Source organism: Salmo salar, chromosome ssa12, assembly GCF_905237065.1.
Source record: "Salmo salar chromosome ssa12, Ssal_v3.1, whole genome shotgun sequence".
NCBI lineage: Eukaryota > Metazoa > Chordata > Actinopteri > Salmoniformes > Salmonidae > Salmo > Salmo salar.
Genome location: NC_059453.1, coordinates 61,826,495 through 61,850,112, shown reverse-complemented (window position 1 = coordinate 61,850,112; position 23,618 = coordinate 61,826,495). Strand labels below are relative to the sequence as shown.

General features: G+C 42.1%; 1 protein-coding gene across 50 annotated transcripts in view; it reads right to left on the bottom strand.

Annotated features, from left to right (window-relative positions):
• Positions 1–16,800, bottom strand: part of LOC106565455 (gastrula zinc finger protein XlCGF57.1) — a 33,281-nt gene extending 16,481 nt beyond the window's left edge. For 26 of the 50 annotated variants that reach the window (XM_014132610.2, XM_014132617.2, XM_014132613.2 and 23 more), the window contains exons 1-12: positions 16,678–16,800; positions 14,912–15,080; positions 14,428–14,613; positions 13,786–13,932; positions 13,131–13,257; positions 12,795–12,878; positions 11,957–12,040; positions 6,976–7,059; positions 4,730–4,813; positions 4,320–4,403; positions 3,551–3,634; positions 2,072–2,155 (exon numbers count right to left, since the gene is read on the bottom strand). In XM_014132610.2, the coding sequence (XP_013988085.1) occupies positions 2,072–2,155; positions 3,551–3,634; positions 4,320–4,403; positions 4,730–4,813; positions 6,976–7,059; positions 11,957–12,040; positions 12,795–12,878; positions 13,131–13,257; positions 13,786–13,932; positions 14,428–14,613; positions 14,912–14,956 (1,093 nt within the window). In that variant the 5' untranslated portion in view covers positions 14,957–15,080; positions 16,678–16,800. Of the gene's footprint in view, positions 1–2,071; positions 2,156–3,550; positions 3,635–4,319; positions 4,404–4,729; positions 4,814–6,975; positions 7,060–11,956; positions 12,041–12,794; positions 12,879–13,130; positions 13,258–13,785; positions 13,933–14,427; positions 14,614–14,911; positions 15,081–16,306; positions 16,595–16,677 lie in introns of those variants that run through there. The other 24 variants (XM_014132644.2, XM_045691612.1, XM_045691616.1 and 21 more) reach the window with 18 other exon arrangements.
• Positions 16,801–23,618: the final 6,818 nt, after the last annotated feature.

Sequence of the window (23,618 nt, the reverse complement as noted above, 5' to 3'; positions counted from 1 at the left end):
GTGGTAGCATGAGACGGAGTCTACAACCCACACAAGTGGCTCAGGTAGTGCAGCTCATCCAGGATGGCACATCAATGCGAGCTGTGGCAAGAAGGTTTGATGTGTCTGTCAGCATAGTGTCCAGAGCATGGAGGCACTACCAGGAGACAGGCCAGTACATCAGGAGACGTGGAGGAGGCCGTAGGAGGGCAACAACCCAGCAGCAGGACCGCTACCTCTGCCTTTGTGCAAGGAGGAGCAGGAGGAGCACTGCCAGAGCCCTGCAAAATGACCTCCAGCAGGCCACAAATGTGCATGTGTCTGCTCAAACGGTCAGAAACAGACTCCATGAGGGTGGTATGAGGGCCCGACGTCCACAGGTGGGGGTTGTGCTTACAGCCCAACACCATGCAGGACGTTTGGCATTTGCCAGAGAATACCAAGATTGGCAAATTCGCCACTGGCGCCCTGTGCTCTTCAGATGAAAGCAGGTTCACACTGAGCACATGTGACAGACGTGACAGAGTCTGGAGACGCCGTGGAGAATGTTCTGCTGCCTGAAACATCCTCCAGCATGACTGGTTTGGCGGTGGGTCAGTCATAGTGTGGGGTGGCATTTCTTTGGGGGGCCGCACAGCCCTCCATGTGCTCGCCAGAGGTAGCCTGACTGCCATTAGGTACCGAGATGAGATCCTCAGACCCCTTGTGAGACCATATGCTGGTGCGGTTGGCACTGGGTTCCCCCTAATGCAAGACAATGCTAGACCTCATGTGGCTGGAGTGTGTCAGCAGTTCCTGCAAGAGGAAGGCATTGATGCTATGGACTGGCCCGCCCGTTCCCCAGACCTGAATCCAATTGAGCACATCTGGGACATCATGTCTCGCTCCATCCACCAACGCCACGTTGCACCACAGACTGTCCAGGAGTTGGCGGATGCTTTAGTCCAGGTCTGGGAGGAGATTCCCTCAGGAGACCATCCGCCACCTCATCAGGAGCATGCCCAGGCGTTGTAGGGAGGTCATACAGGCACGTGGAGGCCACACACACTACTGAGCCTCATTTTGACTTGTTTTAAGGACATTACATGAAAGTTGGATCAGCTTGTAGTGTGGTTTTCCACTTTAATTGAGTGTGACTCCAAATTCAGACCTCCATGGTTTGATAAATTGGATTTCCATTGATTATTTGTGTGATTTTGTTGTCAGCACATTCAACTATGTAAAGAAAAAAGTATTTAATAAGATTATTTCATTCATTCAGATCTAGGATGTGTTGTTTTAGTGTTCCCTTTATTTTTTTGTGCAGTGTATTATCTGGTGGTAGTTCTAGGCTTTCTTAAAGTGCTTAAATTTAGAAAGTTGATAAAATAAAGTGGTTTTCTAGTGGCGGCTTATGACCTCGTTCTACTGGGAACTTCGCAAGTACAACATAGCAATGATGCAATACAACACTTTTCATCAAAGGAGTTAACTCGCAAAGGACTGCAAATCACGATACTTATTGATCAAAGTCCTAAATCGTTATTGAATGTGTCCCTGATTTTTTTTTTACTAACATCCTTAACTAGCTTCTATATGCGAGAAGGGTACGGTGAGTGGACCCATACCCGTATGTTTGAGGCTGTGTCTCGCCAGGTGGGAGCGCTGAACAAACCTCATGTTACACAGGGTGCAAGCATAAATTGACCCCTAAACCCACAGAGCATCAATATATTATTTCAGTGCCTCAAATTTTTTAGGTTTAGTTATATGTATATACTTGGATGGCAAATCAATTGGTAGTCAACTACTAATTTCAATACTTGCCACAACGTAATAGGTATTCACAAAAATCTTTCAAATCTTTCCCCCAATGAAGTGAGAGATTTTTTTTATGTTTCTCCCCCCCAATGCTTTAGTCCACAACCATAACACATCACATGAGCTGATGATGTCACCCAGTGGCAAAACTAACCCTTCACATCTTTAACAGAAATTAAATTAACAACTTTTTTAGGATATAAAAAAACAAATTGTGCATGACTAATGAATAAATCCTGCCAACCCTGTATATTAGGGTTTAATTGCAGGGAAAAGGTGAACGGGTGCATACCCATATGAGTGAGGCTGTGTCTTGCCAGGTGGTAGCGCTGGAAGAACCTCTTGTCACACATGGTGCAACCAAATGGCTTCACCCCTACACACACACACACACACACACACAGAGAGCACCAACTTCAGTATAAAAAAAGTTCAACTGCCAAAAATTATCTTAAAGGAATAATCCACTGAAATCTTTTGGTATTTTTTTCATTAGTGCACTGTTGATGGTCCCAAAATGTTTTGCATTTCAGCAATCAAGTTACGGTATAGGACTTTCAAGAACCAAATTATCACTTTCCACATCATGAGGAAGCATTTCGCGTCACCATGATGATGTGGCACGTGACAAATCGCTTTTTGAAAGACCTATATCTTGAAAACTTGATCGCTGACAAGCAAAACATTTTTGGGACTGTATCAGTAGACAAACGAAAAAAAAAATAGCAAAAGAATTGAGTGGATTATTCCTTTACCTTTAGTGCAGCTAAATAAGCTTAGCACAGTTCGTCTTGTTCACCAGACAATTTTCTTTAACAGAAAATCTTGTTCCAGCAGTTGGTCAAAAAGGTGCAATCTACTAATCCAATTGGGACTCGATTTTAGCGCCCAATGAGTATTAGGCAGTTTATGTTCAAAAGGGCAATGCTAAGAAAGGTAATGCTCTAATAAACAGCAGAATCACTGTTGTAGCCTAAGCGTGGCTACTAACTACCAATGATTCCAATGGTTTAGCTAAAAACAATTGCAATTTTGCCGAGTTAGGTTAAAATTTGGGGTGAAAATGCCGGTGGACACATGGCTTCACATCATGCTGTTCATATGAACATTAGATGTGAAATTTTTAAGCAGTTGGTACATATTTAAACATAACACATTGACACAACCATGTGATTTTTGGCATGCTATTGTGACGTCTCAAACTCCTGAAGCGTTCTGATTCTCCTGCTATCCTAAACTCCATCAAAGACGGCTTCCATAGGACATTTTTGGAAATACAGTCAGCCTGAACCTCAAGCTCAATTCCAACATGGGGGTTGAAAGATTTTATTGGACCTGGGACTTGATTAAATGAGTTCATTTCCCTGTAACACTGTTGCAAGCCTTATTTCTAAACATGATCTAATGCTGATTTACAAATGTTGAGCAATGATTTGGGGGTTTGATTAAAATCTATCATTGTCCTCTAAACTGGTTCGCTTGGAAATCTTTTGCCTACATAAAACAATATTCAAATCTCTTATTAAGATCTGATAGGAAACAAGGCCAAGTATTGGTAGTGCTGTGCTGGGACAACAAATAGTCTTTGATTTTGAAATAAAATGCCTTTAACAATACAAACTCGAGTTTGATGCAGTCATATGTATGAATTCAATTCCATTATACCCCAACATGACATAGACGACTCATGTAACCACACATTGCAGTGGGGCTCATGCATGGCATTTGCAATGTCAGATTGAAGCGAGAGATTTAAAGTGAGGACACATACCCGTATGAGTGAGGCTGTGTCTCTCCAGTTGGTAACGCTGAATAAACCTCATGTCACACATGGAACAAGCATATGGCTTCACTCCTAAACACACACAGAGCAGACAAATATTAGCCATCTTTGTCAGTTTTAAAATATGCATTCCCTGATTTTTTTTCAAATATTCTAGACATTAACATGCTGGATTTCCTGCTTTACAACTTAAACAATTATATAAACAAATCACTTCGAGGGGAACTACAATGAAAAAACGTATTGTGTAACTACCCTTAAGAGTACCTGCAATTACATTTCTCATATCATACAATGACTTTCTCTAAAGCTAAAAAAAACATCCCTTAAATTGATCTCATCTGGTGATAGTCGCTCCTCTTATTATAAATACGAGTCAATTATATGAGAAACTTGGTTAGAGATCACTGACTAGAAAAAACAGATGTATAAAACACATTAACACACCACTCTCTAATATTCGATAACATGGAGATTGAGATTGCTTTTTCCAGTGGACAGTAGTTTCCAACAAAGCCTCTTCATTCCATTCACTTTGAGATTAAGAAGGGGTTACCAACACAAGGACATCCAGCACTGAATATCCTGTATAACTGAGTGCTAAAAAAACAAAAATAAAAAAATTGCCTAACCCTACAAATACGTTTTGTCAGAACATTTGACAATGCATGGAGCTGTTGGGGACTTAACATGTACATTCAACTGAATAATGTTGTGTCACTAGCTCCAGTAAGGTAGCAGTGAGCAGACGCCATACCCGTATGAGTGAGGCTGTGTCTCGACAGGTGGTAACGCTGGTAGAACCTCATGTCACACATGGAGCAAGCGTACGGCTTCACCCCTATACACACACAGATTACCAGTCATGTCAGTATTTAAGGCTTGTTAAGAGCATCATGCATATATTAACTGGGTTTGTATTGTGCCAGACACCAAAATATGGACAAACATTTTTGAAAACTCAGTGGCCTATTTTAAAAAGTAGTGGCAGCGGTGAAACGTGTCCATAACAATTGCAAAAAAAATGAAAGCTGTTCCTATAAAGAGCTTCTTGGAGTCCATCTGCAATATTTCATTGTTTGTAAGAATCCAAACTCGATGGTCTTATGTAAAATTATTTCACTGGAGTACCTAAATGTGAGATGGGTACGGTGAGCGGACCCATACCCGTATGTTTGAGGCTGTGTCTTGCCAGGTGGTAACGCTGGAAAAATCTTTGATCACACATGGAGCAAGCGTATGGCTTCACCCCTATACACACAGAGCACCAACTTTAGAGAAGTCTGCATCTTGCCCTATGGTTAAGTAGAGTCCTTAACACTCAAAGAAAGCCTGACACGCCAGAACAATGGCAGCAATTAAAATGATCTGAGACGTCACAATAGCCATGCAAAGCTCGCACTGAAACATTCCATTATTCAACAGTTGATTCGGGAAAGTATTCAGACCGCTTGACTTCTTCCATATTTTGTTAAGTTAGCTTTATTCTAAAATGGATGAAATCGTTTTTTCACCTCATTAAACTACACACAATATCCCACAATTACATATCAAAAACAGGTTTAGAAAGTTTTGCTAATTTATTACAAATAAAACACTGAAATATTAAATTTACATAAGTATTCAGACCCTTTACTCGGTACTTTGTGGAAGCACCTTTGGCAGCGATTACAGCCTTGAGTCTTCTTGGGGGTGACGCTACAAGCTTGTCACACCTGTATTTGGGGAGTTTCTCAAATTCTTCTCTGCAGATAATCTCTAGCCGGTGAAGTTGGATGGGGAGCGTCGCCGCACAGCTATTTTCAGGTCTCTCCAGAGATGTTGGATCGGGTTCAAGTCCGGGCTCTGGCTGGTGCCACACAAGACCATTCAGAGACTTGTCCTGAAGCCACTCCAGCATTGTCTTGGCTGTGTGCTTAGGGTCGCTGTCCTGTTGAAAGGTGAACCTTCAACCCAGTCTGAGGTCCTCTGGAGCAGGTTTTCATCAAATATATGAGAAACTTGGTTAGAGATCACTGACTAGAAAAAAACAGATGTATAAAACACATTAACACACCACTCTTTGATAATTTTTGTACTTCACTCCGTTCAGCTTTCCCTTGATCCTGACTAGTCTCCCAGTCCCTGCCACTGAAAAACATCCCCAGAGCAGGATGCTGCCACCATGCTTCACCGTAGGGATGGTGCCAGGTTTCCTTCAGACGTGACTCTTGGCATTCAGGCCAAAAAGTTATATCTTGGTTTCATCAGATCAGAGAATCTTGTTTCTTGGGGTCTGAGTCCTTTACGTGCCTTTTGGCAAACTCGAAGCGGGCTGTCACGTGCCTTTTACTGAGGAGTGGCTTCCATCTTGCCACTCTACCATAGAGGCCTGATTGGTGAAGTGTTGCAGAGACGGTTGTCCTTTTGGAAGGTTCTCCCATCTCCACAGAGGAACTCTGGAGCTCTGTCAGAGTGACCATCGGGTTCTTGGTCACCTCCCTGACCAAGGCCCTTCTCCGCCGATTCCGCAGTTTGGCCAGGCAGCCAGCTCTTGGAAGAGTCTTGGTGGTTCCAAGCTTCTTCCATTGAAGAATGATGGTGGCCACTGTGTTCTTGGGGAGCTTCAATGCTCCAGAAATGTTTTGGTACCCATCCCCAGATCTGTGCCTTGACACAATCCTGTCTCGGAGCTCGACGGACAATTCCTTTGACCTCATGGCCTGGTTTTTCCTCTGACAAGCACTGTCAACTGTGGGACCTTCTATAGACAGGTGTGTGCCTTTCCAAATCATGTCCAATTGAACTTACAGGTGGACTCCAAATCAAGTTGTAGAAACATCAAGGATGATCAATGGAAACAGGATACACAGGAGCTCAAATTCGAGTGTCATAGCAAAGGGTTGGGATACCTATGTAAATAAGGTATGCCTGTTCTTTATTTTTAATACATTTGCAAAAGTGTCTAAAAACCTGTTTTCACTTTGTAATTATGGAGTAGTGTGTGTAGATTGACGAGGGAAAAACATATTTCATCAATTTTAGAATAAGGCTGTAGCGTAACAAAATGTGGAAAAGTGAAGGGGTCTGAATACTTTCCGAATGCACTCAAAATATTTAAAACAGCTATAAAGTAATTAAAACAATTACCAGCATACCTCAGTCATTTGAGTATAGAAATATATCTTATTAATGCACTATCCTACTAAAGGGTTGGTTTGGCAATTTACCAAGACAATGAAATTGCCAAGATAGTGAATCCAGAGATATTAATTGAAAGCCACAAATTGTTAAGCAGTTATAAAACCCTAGTTTGTTGTGGCTTTGCGCCAGCCTACGCAAGTACAACATAAGGAACCTGTGTATTGGCGCTTAAGTGTAGCATCAGTGTTTATAGCCCATTGTCAAGAGGGGTACGGTGTGTGGACCAGTACCCGTATGAGTGAGGCTGTGTCTCGCCAGGTGGTAACGCTGGAAGAATCTCATGTCACACATGTTGCAAGCAAACGGCTTCACCCCTATGCACACAGAGTATTAATATATTAGCTAGTGTTCCTATTGCATAAAGTGGAACACAAAAAAATACCCAACTCCCAAACTATAACCATATACATTTCACACAAATGTAAAGGACTGATTAGTTCTAGTACTAGAGGTAACATGTTTGTTGCCATGTCCAACACTTTAGTGTGCATTTAAGGTTAAAACAAGAAAATGTTTTATGCCCAATCAAATTCAATTAACAAAAGCAATTTGGGTTCAATAGCAACAATCGGGAATTAACCACAGAAATGTTAGCTGGAAAAGTGTATAAGAGGAAACCCTTCACTGACATCAAAATAAGTTTTTACCTAAAAAAAATTAAAAAAAAAAGTCTCCAGTAACAATCTGTACCAACTTCAAGCCATTATCAATTACATTTACAATACCTAGCCATGAACAACTACCAGGAAGTAATGTGCAAGGCTTGGACATCAAGAGACCATTCCCTCTGTTGGCAAGAGACTGACCTTTGCCCCATGAGTCTGATTGTTTAAAACAATTTAAATACATATACAGTGCCTTCAGAAAGTATTCACAGCCCTTGACTTGTTCCACATTTTGTGGTATTACAGCCTGAATTTAAGATGGATTAAATAGAGATTGTGTGTTACTGGCCTACACACGATACCCCCATAATGCCAAAGTGGAATGATGTTTTAGGATTTTTTATATATAAATTAATTAAAAATGAAAATCTGAAATGTCTTGAGTCAATAAGTATTCAACCCGTTTTATGGCAAGCCTAAAGTTCAGGAGTAAAAATGTGCTTAAGAAGTCACATAAGTTGCATGAACTCACTATGTGCAATAATACTGTTTAACATCATTTTTTGAATAAACTACCCCATCTCTGTACCCCACACATACAGATAATTGTAAGGTCCCTCAGTCAAGCAGTGAATTTCAAAACACAGATCAACCAAAGACCAGGGAGGTTTTCCAATGCCTCGCAAGGGGCACTTATTGGCAAATAGGTTTTAAAAAAATAAAATAGACATTCATTTCCTGAGTGGCGCAGCAGTCTAAGGCACTGCATCTCAGTGCTAGAGGCGGCACTAGACACCCCGGTTCTAATCCAGGCTGTATCACAACCGGCCATGATTGGGAGTCTTATAAAGGTGGTGCACAATTGGCCCAGCATCATCTGGGGTTGCCCAGTGTAGGCCGTCATTGTAAATAAGAATTTGTTCTTAACTGACTTGCCTAGTTAAATTAAAACAGTTACACTTTGGTTGGTGTAGCAATACACCCAGTCACTATAAAAGATAGGAATCCTTCCTAACTCAATTGCTGGAGAGGCAAGAAACCGCTCAGGGATTTCACCATGATGCCAATGGTGACTTTAAAACAGCTAGGAGAAAACGGAGGATGGATCAACATTGTAGTAGTTAGTCCACAATGCTAACCTAAATAACAGAGTGAAAAGAAGGAAGCATGTACAGAAAAAAATATTCCAAAACATGCACTGTTTGCAATAAGGCACCAAAGTCAAACTGCAAAAAAATGTACTTTATGTCCTGAACACAGTGTTTTGTCTGGGCAAATCCAACACATCACTAATTACCACACTCCATATTTTGAAGCATCGCGGTGGGTTGGACAGCCCTGGTTTAGAGCTTGAGGTAGTCACCCCATACAAGTACTTGGACAGTGTACCATCTAGCCATACTCCCTTCTCGGCACATATCAAAGCTGCAGGCTAAAGTTAAATCTAGACTTGGTTTCTTCGCTGCTCTTTCACCCCAGCTGTCAAACTAACCCTGATTCAGATGACCATCCTACCCATGCTAGATTATGGAGACGTAATTTATAGATCAGCAGGTAAGGGTGCTCTCGAGCGGCTAGATGTTCTTTGCCATTCGGCCATCAGATTTGCCACCAATGCTCCTTATAAGACAGATCACTGCACTCTATACTCTTCTGTAAACTGGCCATCTCTGTATACCCGTCGCAAGACCCACTGGTTGATGCTTATTTATAAAACCCTCTTAGGACTTACTCCCCCATTTCTGAAATATCTACTGCAGCCCTCTTCCTCCACATACAACACCCGTTCTGCCAGTCACATTCTGTTAAAGGTCCCTAAAGTACACAGTTCAGTGCAGCTAGCAACTGGAACGAGATGCAACAAACACTCAAACTGGACAGTTTAATTTCAATCTCTTCATTCAAAGACTCAATCATGGACACTTACTGACAGTTGTGGCTGCTTCACATGATGTATTGTTGTCTATCTTCTTGCCCTTTGTGCTGTTGTCTGTGCCCAATAATGTTTGTACCATGTTGTGTTGCTACCATGCTGTGTTATGTTGCTGCCGCCACGCCGCGTTGTCATGTGTTGCTGCCGCCACGCCGCGTTGTCATGTGTTGCTGCCGCCACGCCGCGTTGTCATGTGTTGCTGCCGCCACGCCGCGTTGTCATGTGTTGCTGCCGCCACGCCGCGTTGTCATGTGTTGCTGCCGCCACGCCGCGTTGTCATGTGTTGCTGCCGCCACGCCGCGTTGTCATGTGTTGCTGCCACCACGCCGCGTTGTCATGTGTTGCTGCCACCACGCAGCGTTGTCATGTGTTGCTGCCACCATGCCGCGTTGTCATGTGTTGCTGCCATGCTATGTTGTTGTCTTAGGTCTCTCTTAATGTAGTGTTGTCTCTTGTCGTGATGTGTGTTCTGTCCTATATTTTTAATGCCAGCCCCCGTCCCCGCAGGCGGCCATTTGCCTTTTGGTAGGCCGTCATTGTAAATACGAATTTGTTCTTAACTGACTCGCCTAGTTAAAAAATGGTTAAATAAAAATAATTTGCTTTACATTTTTATTTCGCTTGGCTGATGGAACCTGCATTTTATGGTCAGACTCAGCGGAGGGAGAGGGCAGCAGACTAACGGTCTGCCTCTCAACATCCCTCTGCTCTCCCTTTCCTCCACTGACACTGACCAAAAAAAGGTCTTCCAGCTGATGGCCAAACTCGAGTTGCACCACATTATTTCTGCCTCATGCAAAAATTCATGTTGTTACTCCTATGACCAGACAAATTAATGTTGTTACTCCTGTGACCAGACAAATTAATGTTGTTACTCCGATGACCAGACAAATTAATGTTGTTACTCCTGTGACCAGACAAATTCATGTTGTTACTCCTGTGACCAGACAAATTCATGTTGTTACTCCTGTGACCAGACAAATTCATGTTGTTACTCCTGTGACCAGACAAATTCATGTTGTTACTCCTATGACCAGACAAATTCATGTTGTTACTCCTGTGACCAGACAAATTAATGTTGTTACTCCGGTGACCAGACAAATTAATGTTGTTACTCCTGTGACCAGACAAATTCATGTTGTTACTCCGGTGACCAGACAAATTCATGTTGTTACTCCTATGACCAGACAAATTCATGTTGTTACTCCTGTGACCAGACAAATTCATGTTGTTACTCCTGTGACCAGACAAATTCATGTTGTTACTCCTGTGACCAGACAAATTAATGTTGTTACTCCTGTGACCAGACAAATTCATGTTGTTACTCCTGTGACCAGACAAATTAATGTTGTTACTCCTGTGACCAGACAAATTCATGTTGTTACTCCTGTGACCAGACAAATTCATGTTGTTACTCCTGTGACCAGACAAATTAAATATTCCGATATTAAAAAAAGATGCAAGCCGCTAATAAAAGGAAGCCTATCGATACACTTTCCTACTCATTCCTTCACTGCAACGCTAGTTGTAGAGCGAGGGGAAGTAGGGAGAACGGCTTATAAAAAATATAAAAAAATAAAGTGTTGAATAGAAAGTGTAAAAGTCAAAACAAACTCACTGATAGCAAAGCGCTGCTGTTTTTATATTGGTTGACAGTCTCTAGTTGTGGTTTTAAACGTTTAAAAATCTCACAGTATGAACTTTACTGTAGCCTTCTTTTACACTCGCTACATTACTGCAGACACGGTCATCTGAGCAATCTGATTGGCCAGTGGTAGGCTATAGTGCACTTTATTTGCTACCCCCGGCAAGGCAGAGTTTGTACATTCAGACATTAAAATGGTTCAAAATGGGACATGTCTCCTACTCGGCGTGCAAGGCCGCTGAATCGGGTGCATCCACTGCCAACATTGCGAGATGAAGTAAAAATAACAATTGGAACGTAAGGCTTATCGTACAGAAATGTTTGGCAATCGAACAGCGATCAAACAGTTCCTAGAGGGTGAATGTTCCGGAGTGGCCTAGTTACAGTTTTATATAAAATGGTCTTAAAATCTATGGCAAGACATAAATGGATGCCTAGCAATGACCAACACCCAATTTGACAAAGCTTGAAGAATCTTTAAAAGAAAAAAAAATGTGCAAATATTGTACAATCCAGGTGTACAAAGCTCTTAGAGACTTACCCAGAAAGGCTCACAGCTGTAATCACTGCAAAAGGGGATTCTAACATATATTGACTCAGGGGTGTGAATACTTATGTAAATGAGATATATTTCTGTATTTCAGATTCAATAAATTTGCTAACATTTCTAAAAACATGTTAGAACTGTCGTTATGGGGTATTGTGTGTAGATGGGTGAGATGTTTTATTTATTTAAACCATTTTGAATTTAGGCCGCAACAATGTGGAATAAGTCAAGGGGTATGAATACTTTGAAGGCACAGCAACTGTATATTAAGTTTGCATTTCTACCTATATGAAGGCCACATGGTTTTTGTCCTATCATAAAGATCTTTGTCACATCCTGAGCTCCCGAAGCTGGCCAACTGCCATGCTGTCTTTTTGATTTTACACTCAATACATTTCTACTGAGAGGCTGCTCTATGACAAACAGGAGTAAAATGGGTCGCTTGTTTTATGTGAGATGGGTACGGAAAGAGGACTCATACCCGTATGAGTGAGGCTGTGTCTCTCCAGGTGGTAACGCTGGAAAAACCTCATGTCACACATGGAACAAGCGTACGGCTTCACCCCTATACACACAGAGCATACAAATATTAGCTATTCAATCTGCACATAATAAAAAAAAGAGAAAAAAAAAAGGTTTTATTCCAAATTGCAAACTGTCCACTCAAATGAATTTGAGTAGGATTATTGGTTATATTTACAAGGATAAACACCCATAATACTTGACCATGATCTGAATGCATCTTGCTTTTGGTCAAATGAGAATCTCACAAATATCAGATAAAAAAAAAAAAAAAATCACTGTAAATTAAAAATGCAAACGTGTAAAGCATTGTTTTATTTTCCAATATAGGAGAGGCTATCGACCACTCTTCAAATGGTCTACTTACCAATATTACAAAATGTCTCAGAAAATCAGTCTCTTGATGTCCATGCAGTAAATTCTACTCAAAATCTCAAACTGCATACAAAAAGCTACTGCTAAACTAGCAACACTGTCACCTACTAAAAGCAACATTGTCCTAAAAAACTGTGACCTTTGTGCAGCCTCCTATGGCCAATCTATAAACATTTATACCAAATAGATCTTTCATTTGTATTCTCATTGGTGTTGGGGGACCCATTTGCACATTTGTGATAACCCTCTCCTTCACATAGTTGAGGTGAAAGGAATGTTGAGCTTTGTTGGAAATTACTGTCCAAATGACAAAAGAACACTGAAAACCCTGAACACTGAAAACCCTGTACACTTGGGTTCCGGTGCAGCACTACAGGTGTAGCCTGTTTAGTGAGAGATGGGTACGGTAAGAGGACGCATACCCGTGTGAATGAGGCTGTGTCTCTCCAGATGGTAACGCTGAATAAACCTCATGTCACATATGCCACAAGCATACGGCTTCTCCCCTAAACCGAAGAGTACCAGTTTTAGTGAAAGGTCCCCACAGAGAACACCAAAAACTGAATGAAAATCTGACACTAGACAATCTCTTTTTTGGAGGCCATCTCATAAGATTAAAATCACTGGTCACTTAATTCAAACGGGTGTTTCTGCTGGCCTTATGTATTTTCGTACTGTATTAGCTAAGCATGTTAAACATGTCCCTAACTGGTAATGGAAAACTTCCAGAAGTAGGCCATTGTGGTTGGGACACATACCTGTATGAATGAGGATGTGTCTCTTCAGGTGATATCCACTCCTAAATGCTCCGTAACAGTGATCACAGATGAAGTTTTTCTGCACTTTGGATATTGGACAGTTACCATTCTCATCCACAACAACCACCTAGGCAGGATATGACAGAATAGTGGCTCAGCATAAAATTGTAGGCCTAAATACACTATACAGAAGAAGAAAAAAACTTGCACACATCTACTAAATCATCACAACAAGCATGCCCTCACACTCTTGTATAGAAGGAAACATGATACTAAAACGATTGTATGAGAAAAGCCAGTGCTGACGTAAAGGCTGAATTAAATTAAAGTAGTACAGGATTAAAACAATGTTTTGACCATTTAAAGCAAAAGCTAGAGAAGGGTTAACCCCCTCCCACATGTTACTGCTCCCCCCTCAAACACAATAACAGTTATTGTGTTCCCCTCCCCCCTCTTTCCTCTCCAGAGAACCCTACCCCCTCCACATCTCATCTGCACTCCTCCCCCCACACAAAATGTGCAAACTCAAAGGCACCAACTCAGCGAGAGACAAAAAAAGTCAGTCGCACACACACAAAAGCACAAAGCAAGCCAAACACACCTTCAGCCCGTTTTTATAACACAATCTCTCCTAAACACACCAAGAGACACTGACCTTCCCTCCCCTCCCGTCTTGCTCTCTCACTTTACAGGGCGTTCCTGACTTCCTGTTCTTCTTTTTCAGCTGCATGTCCTCGTTGGCCCTCATCTCCTTCTCGTCCAGCAGGCGGGGGGCGTGGAAGTCAGCCTCCTTCCGGATAAGCTGGGGAGCACATACAAGAGGGAGACAGGAGCCTGTGAATCAGCCTTCCTGGTGGAGATGGCATGAAACGTAAAATGAGAAATTACCTTACAGACAAGGCCTACATTTCAAGACAGAAACAAAACAAGAACGGAAAGCAAGGAATGTTTTCCAAATGTGTGAAATTTAAACATGAACCACAGGATATTTTAGAATCATTTACATGATTATGCTGGGGGGAGGGAAATAAATCAACAGTAAAAAAGAAAACATTGGCAAAAGACAGAAATACAGAAGGTAACCTATGACTACTTTGAAATGGTGTACATAATCTGGCAGCCTCTAAATCATTAATGAAGACTTATTTAGGCATATTAGCAGGCCACAGTAAGTTACTACTGAGACCTAGCCAATGAGAAATATATCCATTTCTAATTTGTTGTTCTTTCAGTGGGTGACAATGATAAACAACAAAGTTCCCTCCTCCCCCTCTGCATTGCCCCAGCTCCTCCTAACCAGGGGTGGACAGCTCATTCCAGATGGCAGGATCATGTGGCTCTGAGGACCGCGGTCTAAACCATCCCTCTGGGGCGGTGGACCATGGCCGAGTGGAGCCATCATCTTCTTGGGCGGACCGGCCATGGAGCTGGCCTGCATCAGGGCCATACTGGAGAGAACAGCCTCACAGCCAAGCAACCCCGCCTAGGAACAGAACCGAGCCCGAGTCAGGGAAATCCAGTACCAATCAGACATTTAGAAAATGTATAAACAGAACCAGTCTGGGTGTAGAGGAGCTAAACAAATAAGACAAACACTCTGTCAGAGGCCAAGTTACAGTTACACCAGAAACAGTATGAAACCCAATGATAAAAATTAAAATCAAGCACTTTACATTTTATGACGACAACATCCTGAGTGACAAAAGATACTGTATAATGTTGCCTAATAGTAGGCATGTTGTTTGTAGCCATTTTATAATTTTTTTGGTTGGAAAACAAACCCATTTCATATGGTCGCGGACTGAGCTGCTGGGCAGGTGTGACATTGCAGTGGGAACGGTGTATGTGAGGGCGGGGATGGGGGCGGGGACAAGGTCATCCAGGGATCCGTCAATCAGGATGGTCAGTCTGACGGAGGGCCACACCCACCTCACTCATCTAGTACTAAAACTGAGGAAGAGGAGGATGTGGACAATACATGAAAATACATTCAATAATAATTAAATGATTTTTAAAAAACAATAAAACCAGCAATGAGTCACAGATTGTAACTGCTCCAATCACACAAAACCCAATTATAACTCAAAAACGAGCATCTCCATAATAACTGTAGAAGGTCATTTGGTTTACTCCTTGTTTGTCACTGTCATCTGGTCACTTTGCTAGCTATGAAATATGATTCTGAAAGAGCTGCTCCTACAAACCCTGAAAAAGCGTCACATCAATACAACACATCTAGCTAATATCCAAAATGGGATGGTCAAGTAATTCAGTCAGGCACCCAATTCCAATTGTGTACATAATCATATAGCTAATGTTAGCTAGCAAACAGGTGTGAGAACTATAAAGAGTATAGCTAGCTACCAAGAATTTGACAAAACGCTGATACTGTAGATAGTTAACCTAACTGACTACCATGATTGAGAATAGCCATACAGCTGAAAAACATTTTACAAATTAAACCAATGGCATCAACATTGGCAAGTTAATGGCTATGGCCAGAGCCATGTATTTAGATATTCCAAATTTAAATAGTTGACCGAACTCTAGCTAGCTAAATATATGCAATGTAATAACAATAGTCAAATAATATTACTCTGGCTAAATAATGATCCAGGGAAAGCCTAAAGCTATCTTTTAGCAACCCCATAGCTAGCTAACATTATTACATGCAGCCAGCAGCAACATTTTGATACACTAATGTCTAGTTATCGTTGCAAATATGAGCAATTTTCCCTGGATGCAGCTAGCTACTGACTAACTTCGTAATTGGCGAAGTTAACGAAATAACTAGCTAGTGTGGGAAGGCAATGGACCATCAAGTAGTAATATACAGTGAAACACATTTAATAAACGTAGCTGGTTAGCTAACTAGCTAACGTTTGCTAGTTAGCCTGCAATGGTAGAAATACTAACGTTAGCTACTTGAAGTTACATTTAAATGACTTAATCCAACAATTAAAAGGATTATCTCGTAATCTTATAATCATTTAAAGATTACTGCACTAATTGTAAATCGCTCAGGTTAGGAGAGTCTGCTAGTGACAAAATTGTTAATGTAATCATAACTCAGATACAAATCATCGAGAGGCTAACGAACCGCTAGCCCAAAACAGAAACAGATAGCTAGCTAATAACGACGTAGCTAACGTTAGCTAGTAGTGGCTTCCACGTACATCACCACATCTTACTAACTTCAGTTGCCACCCATCAACAAATCGAAATATAATGATATCGTTATGCAATTTCGATATGATTAGATCCGGATAAATACAGCCAGCTAGATAAAACAAGTTTGAGGATTGCGATCAGATGAGCCACAAAACGACTAAGCAGCTAGTACAGCAAGATTTCCCGATAAAGACATTCATTCCTGATGGTCGATGCGTACTCCCCCTCCCCTGTTGTCAAGCTAACAAGTCGTGTCAGTCACTGCTTTTTTGCTTAGAGACGGAGGCCGAATCTGTCAAATATCGCCTGATACACGACTAAACATACAATAAGTCAAACCATTTGTGATATTCAAACGTCGTTTTTTGGTGTTTACCTTTAAAATGTCCTCGTTTGTCGCGGTTCGACGCCCGTGGCCTGAGTTCCAATTTCTTTCAATTTACAAACACAGGAAACGCCACCGGATGTGCTCCCCGAGGAGAACCCTGCCATGTGATTGGAGAAAATGGGTATATACGTCTGCCATGTTGGAAGGTGAAAACGCTACTCCATTTTAGTTTGGATCAATTAGCAGCCTGAACCACGTATAATTTCAGTTTAGAAAGACGTATTTTTCTCCCGACAGTGCCTGTATTCATACACGTAGATTTTCAGCCTTCTCCCTCAAAAAACAACAGCAACTAGGATTTGGTCTGAATAATCTCTGAATTTGTAGGTCAGATGCACACAGTCCATTCGAGTGTCAGTCGAATTACACGCAACAAAAACATAAACGCAACATGTTAAGTGTTAGTCCCATGTTTCATGAGCTGAAATAAAACATCCCAGACATTTACCATACATACAAAAAGCTTATTTTTCAAAGATGTTGTGCACAAATGGGTTTATATCCCTGTTAGTGAGCATTTCTCCTTTGCCAAAATAATCCATCCACCTGACAGGTGTGGCATACCAAGAGGCTGATTAAAGAGCATGATCATTACACAGGTGCACCTTGTGCTGGGGACAATAAAAAGCCACTTTAAAATGTGTAATTTTGTTGCACAACACAATGCCACAGATGTCTCAAGTTTTGAGGGACTGTACAATTGGCATGCTGACCGCAGGAATGTCCACCAGAGCTGTTGCCAGATAATTTAATGTTAATTTCTCCACCGTAAGACAGCTCTAATGTTGTTTTAGAGAATTTGGCAGTACATCCAACGAGCCTCACAACCGCAGATCACGCGTAACCACGCCAGACCAGGAGCTCCACATACGGCTTCTTCACCTGTGGGATCGTCTGGGGGGGAACTCATTCTGATTGGCTGGGCTGGCTCCCCAATGGGTGCCCAAGTCCACCCATGGCTGCATCCCTGCCCAGTCCTGTGAAGAAAAAAAACATCAAGTGGTATGATGAAACTGGCTCTCCTGAGACTATCATTTGTTTTTCAACAGGATAATGACCCAACACACCTCCAGGCTGTTTAAGGGCTATTTTACCAAGAAGGAAAGTGATGGAGTGCTGCATCAGATGACCTGGCCTCCACAATCACCCAATCTCAACCCAATTGAGATGGTTTTGGATTAGTCGGACCGCAGTGAAGGAAACGCAGCCAACAAGTGCTCAGCATATGTAGGAACTCCTTCAAGACTGTTGGAAAAGCATTCCAGGTGAAGCTGGTTGAGAGAATGCCAAGAGTGTGCAAAGATGTCAAAGACAAAGGGTGGCTATTTGAAGAATCTCAAATATAAAATATATTTTGATTTGTTTAACACTTTTTTGGTTACTACATGATTCCATATGTGTTATTTCATAGTTTTGATGTCTTCACTATTATTCTAAAATGTAGAAAATAGTCAAAATAAAGAAAACCCTTGAATGAGTAGGTGTTCTAAAACTTTTGACCGGTAGCGTGTGGGGCGGCAGATACCCTAGCGGTTAAGAGCGTTGGGCCAGTAACCGAAAAGTCGCTGGTTCGAATCTTGATAAGTGCTTGAACAAGGCACCCTAATCGCTCCTGTAAGTCGCTCTGGATAAGAGCATCTGCCAAACGACTACAATATGATAAGGGTAAGCTATTCCAAATCAAGGATTGCCAGGTTTTGCATAATTCTCTATCAATAGGCATAGGCCTATGCAAACACTTTTACAAATAGTTATCCAATAACCTTTGTGTTTTTATCAGCGGAATATTTGTAAACAGCAAATTCTCCAGTGTTAAATTTAACACCGGTCCAGTGTCTATACTGGTCCACACTTTTCAGTGTTAAATTAACACACTGCTAGTAAAGCCTTATCTGCATATTTCCCAGACTGCCTTGCCTTCCTGATGAATTGTAGAGTTTACAACCCATGGCTGTATTTGTTAGTGAAAGAGACATGCCTGCTGCAGTCATTAAGGTTTTCGTTTTCTGGGCTTTAACCAAGTGAGATCTTTAGTGACTATGTTATCATTAAAATTACATGATTCATCGCAATATAACTATTTAATAAGGCATTATTTTGCGGGCTTAGTTTTACCCTAATACAGTGGCCTGAATTTCATGTTTTTCAGGCTTGTAAGTCACATTATGATAGCTTGCAAAGTGATGTGTAATTCCTATTGGAATCAAATCAAATGTTATTTGTCACAGGTGTAGACCTTACAGTGAAATGCTGACCTACAAGCCCTTAACCAACAATGCAGTTTTAAGAAAAATAAGTGTTAAGTAAAAAATAGATAAGTAAAAAATAAAAGTAACAAGTAATTAAAGAACAGCAGTAAAATAACGGTAGTGATGCTATATACAGGGGGTACCGGTACAGAGTAAATGTGCAGGGGCACCGGTTAGTCGAGGTAATTGAGGTAATATATACATGTAGGTAAAGTTAAAGTGACTATGCATACATAATGGGAAGGTCTGCCTATCCATGTGAGAGACGCTGACTCGGTCTCGACCTTTAAGTCTTTAATGAAGACTCATCTCTTCAGTAGGTCCTATGATTGAATGTAGTCTGGCCCAGGGGTGTGAAGGTGAACGGAAAGGTACTGGAGCGACGAACCGCCCTTGCTGTCTCTGCCTGGCCTGTTCCCCTCTCTCCACTGGGATTCTCTGCCTCTAACCCTATTACGGGGGCTGAGTCACTGGCTTACTTGTGCTCTTCCATGCCGTCCCTAGGAGGGGGGTGTCACTTGAGTGGGTTGAGTCACTGACGTGATCTTCTTGTCCGGGTTGGCGCCTCCCATGGGCTCGTGCGGTGGAGGAGATCTTCGTGGGCTATACTCGGCCTTGTCTCAGGGTAGTAGGTTGGTGGTTGAAGATATCCCTGTAGTGGTGTGGGGGCTGCGCCTTGGCAAAGTGGGTGGGGTTATATCCTGCCTGTTTGGCCCTGTCCGGTAGTATCGTCGGACGGGGCCACAGTGTCTCCCGACCCCTCCTGTCTCAGCCTCCAGTATTTATGCTGCAATAGTTTACATGTCGGGGGGCTAGGATCAGTCTGTTATATCTGGAGTATTTCTCATGTCTTATCTGGTGTCCTGTGTGAATTTAAGTATGCTCCCTCTAATTCTCTCTCTCTCTCTTTCTCGCTCTCTTCTCTCGGAGGACCTGAGCCCTAGGACCATGCCTCAGGACTACCTGGCCTGACGACTCCTTGCTGTCCCCAGTCCACCTGGTCATGCTGCTGCTGCAGTTTCAACTGTTCTGCCTGGAACTCTGACCTGTTCACTGGACGTGCTACCTTGTCCCGGACCTGCTGTTTTGGGCTCTCTCTCACTCTTTTTTATTAGATTTTTTGTTTTACCTTTATTTAACAAGGTGAGTCAGTGAAAAACAAATGCATATTTTCAATGACAGTCTGGCTATCATTACATTGAGTAATGATAGAATTCACACACCAGCCCACATGGATAGTCTCTCATTCAAAGCTCCTACACCTCCTGTATTTTCAGTATGTTACATCAAATCAATACTCTTACATCCAATAAATATTTATGACCATAACTGTGTTTTACCACCAGATGGCACTAAATACCCCATTTAAACTAAACTAACTATATTATACATGGTTATAGAGCTCGCCAATTTGTAGTCCTTAAACCCGGAAATGAGTTACCTCTTGCTCATTCAGCCATTGTTCGTTCAGCCTATGGCGAAAATGAATGGGGAAAAAATAGGCTTTTGAGAACCAATATAAGGTCTGAGGTTAACACAAGCATAGGAGATCTTATACGTTTTGTTCTATGAGATAATATCAGTCAGTTAACATGACCGTTATGAAGTCTTTATGTGCTTTCACATGCTTTTTAAAATTGCATTTATGCTTCAAAATTCACAAAAAGCAATGTTAGCTGATGAAGATTATCTTATAGAACTCCTGAGCCTGTGTTTACCACATACCTTATTTTTGGCAAGTATCCAAAAACCCTCCAAAAACGCCAATAATTTCAACATAGCCTTTGTCCAATAAATCATTCATACAAAATACACCATTACTATTTCTCTCTATGTGAACCATAGCAACATTGACAACTCAAGTGTCATTTTTGTAACCTTTATCTAGGCAAGTGAGTTAAGAACAAATTCTTATTTACAATGACGGCCAACTGTGGAACAGTGGGTTAACTGCTTTGTATAGGGGCAGAACGACAGATTTGTTTACCTTGCCAACTCGGGGATTCAATCCTTTTGGTTGCTGGCCCAACGCACTAACCACTAGGCTGCCTGCCTCCCTGGGAACAGAAACTGTTTTTAGATAAAGATCACTTTATGTGTCAAACTGAAATGTGTGTGTAAGTGCCTAGCTCAAGGGCAGGCAATAGCATTTAGGATTTGACACACAGACCCACCTGATCTTTCTTGCCAGACTTTGGATTCGAACTGGAAATTCTCCAGTTGCTGACTCACCTCTCTAACCGCCAAGCTACCTGCCGCCTTCTTTCTTCAGCTCTCCTTTTTTATTTTATTGCTTAATAGGCATGAATGAACTTGTGTACCAAAACCAGTGAGTCATATAGCCGCACTCCCTTTTAACCAGGTCTAGTAGTTCTTTTTAAATAAATAAAAAAAACAGGAGAAAGCTGGGACAGTATAATCTATAATCTTTCAGGCCATGCCTATCTATTTATCAGACATCAAAGGCAGGAGACCTTGTGGTGGCTAATTTCTGTATTACCAAATGAGGAGAAACAAACTTCACACACCAGTCAGAGTTATACTTAAACTACATTTTTAATAATTAAGAGCTTTGCAATAGCACTTGACTTTCAATGATGCGCCATCTCTAATGAACCATTGAAAGTGACAACACAAAAGTACAAAGATCTTTTATAGCCAAGATATACCCCTCTCAACATACATGATGAACAACAGATACATAGAATGGTCGCAAGGTTAAGATTTGTATGAAAGATATCTATAATACATAGCAGACAGCAACTGCTGTGTCAACAGTGTTCATTGTATAGACCATTGTCTGGTCCTCCTACGTCAAACTGGAACCGTCTCACCCTGGTACGGTATAGAACAGAACCATTAGCTCATGTTCTCTGGAATGCACTTTACGCTTTATTACCCAAAGACATCGTAAATCTCCTCTGTCAGTGCTATCTCATAGAGGCCCATCCTCAGTAGAACACACACACAATAGTTAACAGAATACTCTATTCTGTCGAATAAAACAACCATTATAATGCAATACAAGCATTATAACATAATCTTGCAATTTTCCACGACAACCTTTATGGCTGTGTTTACACAGGCAGCCCAATTCTGATATTTTGCTAAATTATTGCCAAAAGAGCTAATCGGATTGGTCAAAAAAACAATTCGTGAAAAAATATAATAATTAGCCTGCCTGTTGCGTTTAGACAGGGAGCCCAATTCTGATCTTTTTTCACTAATTAGTATTTTGACCAATCAGATCATTTCACATCAGCTCTTTTTCAGAGCTGATCTGATTGGTAGCGCCTTACAGTCAGATGCTGAGCAGTTGCCATACCAGGCGGTGATGCAACCGGTCAGGATTCTCTCGATGGTGCAGCTGTGTAACTTTTTGAGGATCTGGGGACCCATGCCAAATCTTTTCAGTCTCCTGAGGGGGAAAAGGTGTTGTCGTGCCTCTTCACAACTGTCTTGGTGTGTTTGGACATAGCACCCCCCACTGCCTGTGATTACACAGTCTGGTTGCCCATGGCGGGCAAACTGGACATTGCAGCGTGTGACGACCGTGTCAGATGACACATCTGGCAGTGACTCCACCTCTCAGTAATCTGAGTAATGATTAATCATGATCAGGAAGTCCTTCCCTGCGTAGGCAAAAAGGTCCATGCTCACTTTTTGGCATGGGCACTCTGGGATGTCATGTGACATCATTGAATCCTTTTGCTGTGCTTGTGCATATTCATTACAGGCTGAGTAGTTGGTTACATAGTCCTTGATTTCCTCTCTCATGTTCGGCCAGAAAATGTGTCCCTTGCCTGTCTATAGCATACTTCCGTGCCAATGTGGCTAGCAGGTATGAGGCTCAGCATTTCTGCACTCAGTGCCCTTGGAATATTAACACATTGTCTTCTTGTAATGCCCTGGCCCTAGAGAGGGGTTTTTGTTCTTTATTTTGGTTAGGCCAGGGTGTTACATTGGGTGGGCGTTCTATGTGCATTTTTCTATGTTGGTTTGTTTCATTGATTTTGTAATTGTTTCTGTTGAGTGTTTTGCACCTGACAGGACTGTTTGGCTGTCAGTTTTCTCGTTTTGTTTTGTGTAGTGTTCTTTAGTAAATTAAAATCATGATGAACACTAACTCCGCTGCGCCTTGGTCTACTCTCTCCCGACAGCCGTTACAGAATTACCCACCAAAAATGGACCAAGCAGCGGAGGAAGGAGCAGCACAAGGAGGACTATAGGAAGCAGCGCGCTCGGGAAGTCATGGCATCCTGGTCGCTGGAGGTGTTGGAGTCCAGGATTGACTGGACATGGGATCAATTATTTGACCACTGCAACAACCTGCCTAGGGAGAGCGACGGACACGGGAGGCAGCCCCAATAATTCTTTTGGGGGGGGCACACGGGGAGATTGGCGGAGTCAGGCGGTAGACCTGAGCCAACTCCCCGTGCTTACCGGAAGCAGTGTGGTACTGGTAAGGCACTGTGTAATGCTGTGGAGTGCACGGTGTCTCCAGTGCACGTGCATAGCCCGGTGCGCTACATACCAGCCCCCCGCAAGTGCCATGCGAGGGCAGGCATCGAGCCAGGACGGGTTGTGCCAGCTCAGCGCGTCTGGTCTCCAGTGCGCCTTTTCGGGCCAGGGTATCCTGCACCGGCTCTGTGCACTGTGTCTCCAGGGCGCTGGGAGGGT